The sequence below is a fragment of the Scomber japonicus genome, chromosome 18, assembly GCF_027409825.1.
Source record: "Scomber japonicus isolate fScoJap1 chromosome 18, fScoJap1.pri, whole genome shotgun sequence".
In the NCBI taxonomy this organism is placed as follows: domain Eukaryota; kingdom Metazoa; phylum Chordata; class Actinopteri; order Scombriformes; family Scombridae; genus Scomber; species Scomber japonicus.
Window position 1 is genome coordinate 29281295 of NC_070595.1, and position 7358 is coordinate 29288652.

At 39.7% G+C, this 7358-nt stretch overlaps 1 protein-coding gene across 1 annotated transcript; it reads right to left on the reverse strand.

Moving 5' to 3' along the window:
* Nucleotides 1-386: 386 nt before the first annotated feature.
* LOC128378589 (natterin-3-like) lies at nucleotides 387-4369 on the reverse strand. Its single transcript, XM_053338158.1, has 2 exons — nucleotides 4261-4369; nucleotides 387-1676 (listed from the first exon to the last, which is right to left on the reverse strand). The coding sequence occupies exons 1-2, from the start codon at nucleotides 4313-4315 to the stop codon at nucleotides 622-624; spliced, it is 1110 nt and encodes a 369-aa protein (XP_053194133.1). The 5' UTR covers nucleotides 4316-4369; the 3' UTR covers nucleotides 387-621.
* Nucleotides 4370-7358: the final 2989 nt, after the last annotated feature.

Here is a 7358-nt window from a genome sequence, read left to right on the forward strand (position 1 = left end):
GACCAGCCAATTAAACAGAGTATACTATTTATAATTTTTGACGTCTGGGGCATTTTCATGGATGACTCATTTGTTACTTATCTTTAAGTTGTTTTGTACCATTGCCATGTTCTTGGCCGTGACTGGATGATCCTACATGTTTATTGAACATTGAATTATTGTAACACAGATGTTGCAGTTAGTTTGTATGTAAGAATATATTTTATTTAGCAGTAATCACAATTGTTTCTTAGATAATACTTCTCTACAAAAGGAAGAAAATACTAGAATGAGGCGTAGGGTTATTAGTTGATGGAGAACAGGGTAACACAAAGTGAAAAACTTCAGGAGACCAGGATGTCTGATGCTGTAAAGTTTATTGAAGCTTGATGCTTTGAAGCTTGAGAAGAACAGAGTTACATCACAAGAGAAAACGCTGCAATATAACAGTGTTGTTGGTTCGGGGATCCAAAACAGCCTGCTACAGACTGAACTGAGCGGCTGCATGAAGGGCCACTATAAGATTAATATGTTTTTTTTGTACTGTGAATCATGCAAAGCTACTCTAATGGAGTACACAAATCTAAAATATAGAGCTGGAAATTAGCATAAGTACCTTTTAAGTACTCTTCCATTTTTCTTTCATTCACAAGGCTTAGCATTGGGTATAGGAACACAGCGATCCACAACAGACTTGAAATCTACAACGCTCACATCCTTGTACTCCCCAGTGATGATTGTTGATGTGGTTTCCCCATTACGGTAGGTGCGGGTGAGGCGTGCTGTGTAAGGGATATTCATTGAGAACTTATGTCCTATAATACTGGCAGCGCAGGAGTGGTTTGGTGGCACAGTTACTTCGACATCAACAGCAAGGCTTTTCGACTCCTTTAGGGTGGTCCCACTGGAGAATGTGTCGGTTACCTCAGTACTAAGCTGAATACCTATCTCGGCAGCAAATGGGATTTCAGTAGTGATGCTAGCTGTGACACCAGCTGAGATGGCAGTGCTAGTATCCCACCTTTTCTCTTCTTCATACGTCACTGAGACCTTAGATGTTTTTGTAACTTCTCTGCACTGTTTATTGACAATGGTAGACTTGCTCATGACCTCTGGAGGATGCTTAAATCTTTCAGCTGCATCAATCCTGTAACTCACATCAGAAATGTGCTCTTTGAAAATATTTTTGTTCATAGTCAGGACCTCGTACTCATTGTACTTATACTCAGAACCACTCCAGGGAAGATAGAAGGCCTCGTGTCTAGCATGCACCTTCCCAAGACCATACTCGTTCTTTGCAACATATACATCAAAGTCGGAGCAGGTCTTGACCGCATTTTGAGGCACTGAACCATCTGAGCCAGCCTTCCACTCTAAAGCCTCAAAATCATCTTTGTTCACCAGGACCCAAAAATCAGAGCATACCTCCTCTTCCCTAGCAAAGCCGTAGTTGCACGTATTACTTCTTGCGGTGTGGAAACCTGAATGACAACCACATTGGCAGATGTAGTCAAGGCGGTGTTCGTAGTTGTTGTAAAACGACACAGATCCATCAGGAAGAGAACTGCCAGAACTCCTATACACCCAATCCAGGTTGGCGCTTGCACCAGGTATGTTGGAGGATCTCTTCTGTCTCAACTTTCTGTTCGACGTGATGTTAGAGGTGCTGTCCTCTGATACTGGGTTCGGTATGGAGACTGTATAAAAGAAAGGGAAAAGACACAGACACAATGTGTTAGTGTTATGGGTCTGCTGGATGCTGCCAAATGTTAAAAGAGGATTACAATCATTTATCATTGTGGCTGAAGCAGGTCATAGAGTACAGCCTCAGCAGAACTGATCTACTGTGGCCTTTATACTACAGCAACAGGTCACATACACACTACTACACATTACAGCATGTACATACATACAGACGTTACTGTATATTTCATGGACTGTCCCATAAATTATTATTACTGCCCAGATTCGAAACTATTGGTTTCCGAGCAGCAGTCCACAAACCAATGGGTGATGTCATGGATGTTACGTCCATTTCTTTTATACAGTCTATGGTTAAACCATTATTTTAATTTCCATTTGTGCTGGTCAGTTATGAACAGCAGATATGTAAAATTGAACTGGTTTTTAAGTACACACCTTTGTGTGGTGACAGTTTCAGTGCAGAATCTCATGTATCTCAGAAGAGAACAAGCATATTCCTCAGGAAGGCAGATGGCCGCCCACTCTGAGTCTGGTTCTGAGGTTACTTCCTGTTAAAAGGGAGTTTTTTCTCTCCACTGTTGCTCATGTGGGAATGTTGGGTCTCTTTAAAGTTAAAACCTGAAGAGTTCAGTTTAGAACCTGCTCTATGTGGAAAGAGCCTTGAGATAACTCTGTTGTGATTTGGTGCTATACAAATAAAGATTGATTGATTGATTGATTGAGTCTGTATCCTCAAAACAGTCCTGCAGCATAGAAGTAGATTCCTCTGACCACACTTGAACTGTTTTGGTTGTTGGTCTTGTTCTACAGATAAGTGGTCCACATGTACAGTAGCTCTACAGGAAGACAGCACTGTGACTGGTGAAGATGAGTCAGTGAAGTCAGAAACAAACTAACTATGTCTACCCTCTGAAGATGAAATTTATGTCATGTGCATCCCAGCAGACCCTTGCGTACTCACGGATATGGAAAATATAAATTCACCTTAAGTCACTGATTCTCAAACATTTCCACATCAAGAAAGCAATTACACCCCCAAGATTCCCCATCTGATCAGACCAAAATGAGTCATGCATTCAGTCATTGTGTTACTTATGGAGTTGGAAACTTTCAAGGGCCCCTGGAGGTCCACAGACCTTACTTTTAGAACCATTGCTTTAAGGTGCCTCCACAACCTGACTTTTCTTTCTTTGCGTCTGCCCTGATTTGATTGGTGGTATTATTTGAATGCATCAGCATCCAATGGTAGAAAGTAATTACATTTAAGTATTATACTTTAGTACAGTTTTGTACTTGTTATTTTTATGCAACTTTATGCTTCTTTTCCACTACTCAAATGTAAATATTGTACTTTTACTGCCCAACATTTAATTCAGATACAAATAGTTACTGGTTAATTTTCAGGTCAGTATTTTATACATAAAACATACTGTATAGTCACAATTTTAAGAGTAAAGTTAACATTTTCTCTGACTTGACGACATTAAAATGTTGCTTAAAGCATTTATATCAATTAATCAGTATCAATACATTTAAAAAAAAGTTTAAGTATATATATATATTTTGGGGCTTTTTTTGCCTTTATTATACAGGTTGGTGAGAGACAGGAAACAGGAGGCAGAGAGGGGGGAATGACATGCAGGACAGGCAGGACTCAATGCGGGATTTGAACCTGGGTCGCCTGCAGCAAGGACCGTAGCCTCAACACATGGGGCGGGTGCTCTACCCACTGAGCTAAACTCTGCCCTATTAAACAATTTAATAGGTTATCATTTTAATAATATATAATTGATCATTAAAACACTAAATTGGGTGATTTTACATCAAGAGTCCTCTTACATTTGATAGTTTACTTCATTTTCATTTTATTGTGGTATTTCTACTTTTACTTCAATAAGACAACATTATAATTTTTCCACTTAACATATTAACTTGTACTCATGTTAATGCATTGATATTTAACACTGACAGTCGGCTGTCAGTTGTTTTTTTTTTTACTCCTGTTGTGTTAAAGCTTTGTTTACTTAACCCTCCTGTTGTCCTCGAGTCAAGGAAGGAAGGAAGGGAGGGAGGAAGGAAGGAAAGGAGGGAGGAAGGGAGGAAAGGAGGAAAGGAAAGAAGGAAGGAAAGGAGGGAAGAAAGGAAAGAAGAAAGGAAAATAGGGAGGGAGGAAGGAAGGAAGGAAGGAAGGAAGGAAGGAAGTGAGGAAAGGAAAGAAGGAAGGAAAGGAGGGAGGAAGGGAGGAGGGAAGGAAGAAGGTAGGAAAGGAAAGAAGGAAGGAAAGAAGGACAGAGGAAAGAAAGAGAGAAGGAGGGAGGGAGGAAAGAAGGAAGGGAGGAAGGAATAAAGGAAGGAAAGGAGGGAGGAAGGAAGGAAGGGAGAAAAGGAAGGATGAAGGAAGGAAGGAAAGAAGGAGGGAAGACAGGGGGATGGAGGAAGTACAGACGGAAGGAAGGAAGACGGGATCAATTTGACCCGATATGACGACACAGGGGTTAATAAAGTATTTTACCTTCCTCCCAGTGTTCAGCATCGATGTCATTGGTTCAGGTGTGTGCAGGTGAAGAGGACCCTTACCTGCTGCCAGTAGAGTCAGCAGAGCTGCCACACAGATCACTTTGTAGAGAGTCATCACTGCTCAGTGTGTTCATCTCATCAGATCTGCTCCGGCATAAATACCCTTCCTCTGTCTTCCCTCCCTCACACACAATCACACCTCTCTCTACCTGCCAGCTGACCCATCCACCGGCCATCACATATCACCTGTTTCACTTCCTGCAGAGTAAACAATTAACATGGCTTCAACCCTGCACTGGAACCAAAGAAATCAAACTGTCATTTTAGTACAATTGAGAGGTACATGAACTTCACTTGAGTATTTCTATCTTTTGTGCTTTTTTTCCCTTTAATGTACAGGTCAGTAGAGAGAGACAGGAAACAGAGAGGGGACAATAACACGCAGGATAGGACCGCTGAGTACAGGATTTGAACCGGGGTCGCCTGCAGCAAGGACTGTAGGGCCTCTACACATGCAGCTGGTGCTCTACCCACTGAGCTAAACGCCGCCACAGTATTTCTATCTATTTTAAACTGGTACTGCACTACTACGTTTTGTAGAGGCAGATATGTGTGTATCAGAAGTGGAAATGAGGAAAACACCAGTAGAGGTGAAAGGTCGGTTTCTCCTGATAAGGAGTTGTTTTTCACCATGCTTAATCTTCCCAGGGAGATCTGGCCACCATCACTTGTGAACAGAATTCCAGGAACAGAAAATAAGCCTGAACGTGTCAGGTTGAGCTGACCTGGTTGCGCACACAATGACATATGACACCCACACAGCACATAGTATAAAGGGTCATAAGGGGTGTGCCCTGCTTACATTTGAGTAGTGGAAAAGAAGCATAAAAATAACAAGTACAAAACTGTACTAAAGTATAATACTTAAATGTAATTACTTTCCACCATTGGATGCTGATGCATTCAAATAATACCACCAACCACAGCAAAGAGGGAAATAATTTATTTTTACTGTATTTCCATCCATAAGTAACACAATGACAGAATGCATGACTCATGTTGGTCTGATCAGATGGGGAATCTTGGGGGTGTAATTGCTTTCTTGATGTGGAAATGTTTGAGAATCAGTGACTTAAGGTGAATTTATATTTTCCATATCTGTGAGTACGCAAGGGTCTGCTTAAATGCACATGACATAAATTTCATCTTCAGAGGGTAGACATAGTTTGTTTCTGACTTCACTGACTCATCTTCACCAGTCACAGTGCTGAAAAAAACAACTCATAAGATTTACTTAAAAAATATATCGTAAGTATGATTGAAGTAAAATGTAATGCTGCAATATCAAGTAACACTCACTTGCCAGTATCAAGTACATTTTACTTACCATAAAACAACAGTTGTGAAGATATTAAGTAACATTTACTTAATTACATCCAAGTTTGAAATTATATTTATTTAAACAAATTAAGTAAAGTCTACTTGTTTTTTCAACATCATTTTACTCAAAATGTGAAGTAAATGTTATAAATCTGTAGTATTTGCTGTTATGAAGTCATTTAGTAGATTTTAATGATTTTCTTGTGCTTGACATTTTAATTTACTTGGTTGCATTACGTTAGGCAAGGCAGTTTTATTTCTATAGCGCATTTCATATACAGTGGCAACTCAATGTGCTTTACATAAAACAGAAAAAACATGTAATTTGAGAAACTTAAAGGGGCTATATGCGAAATACAGCTTTATTAGTTTTCAGGAATTGTATTTTTGCTATGTAAACCACTAATGGTGTATTTACATCTGGAGTAGAGAGTTACGTCACACGCCCTCTGTGTGTGTTGTTCTGGAGCCTTTGTTTTGGAAGCTGCACCGGCAGCACGTTCATGTTAGTGCATGTGAGCCACCTCCTCCTCTCCTCCACCGGAACCGTTAACCCACTCCCCCTATATAACCGGGACCGTAATGCCACTCCCCCTATCAGCCAGTTAGCTGAGCTACAGACGAGCTAGCCACCGAGTTAGCCGCTAAGTTAGCCGCCGAGTTAGCAGTTGAGTTAGCCGCCGAGCTAGCAGCTGAGCTAGCAGCAGAACGCCCTCAGACGTTTTACACAACTCTGAAGCCTAATTTCATATATTTGCCGATATTTTTAATCATTCAGATTTGGCAGGGTGGTCAACAACACACTTTTCTGTGGTATGTCAAACTCAGAACACATATTTATTCTTAGACTTTAAATTGAATGTATAACTGAGTAATTCTTCATTTTGTCCACCAGGTGGATAAATTATTTCTCTATTTATGATTCTTTTGTGGTTACACCATTTGACATTTTCAGGAACATTCAGTCTTACTTTTGGTAAAGAAAATGGTGCAAATGTCATTTCAGATTATATATAAAAAATTACAGTACCAGTCAAAAGTTTGGACACACTTTCTCATTTTCTGTTTCTGGTGAGTGCATGTAACAACACACATCTAAATTAGACATCATTTATTAATTGTGCTTACTGCAACCATTACTGGAGACCAGCCAATTAAACAGAGTATACTATTTATAATTTTTGACGTCTGGGGCATTTTCATGGATGATTCATTTGTTACTTATCTCTAAGTTGTTTCGTACCATTGCCATGTTCTTGGCCGTGACTGGATGATCCTACATGTTTATTGAACATTGAATTATTGTAACACAGATGTTGCAGTTAGTTTGTATGTACGAATATATTTTATTTAGCTGTAGAACACTTTTTTAAATTAATCACGATTGTTTCTTAGATAATAGTTCTCTACAAAACGAAGAAAATACTAGAATGAGGTGTAGGGTTATTAGTTGATGGAGAACAGGGTAACACAAAGTGAAAAACTTCAGGAGACCAGGATGTCTGATGCTGTAAAGTTTATTGAAGCTTGATTGAGAAGAACAGAGTTACATCACAAGAGAAAACGCTGCAATATAACAGCGTTGTTGATTCGGGGATCCAAAACAGCCACAACAGCTTCAGACTGAACTGAGCGGCTGCATAAAGGACCACTGTAAGATTAATACGCTTTTTTTTGTACTGTGAATCATGCAAAGCTACTCTAGTGGAGTACAAAAATCTAAAATATAGAGCTGGAAATTAGCATAAGTACCTTTTAAGTATTCTTCCAATTTTCTT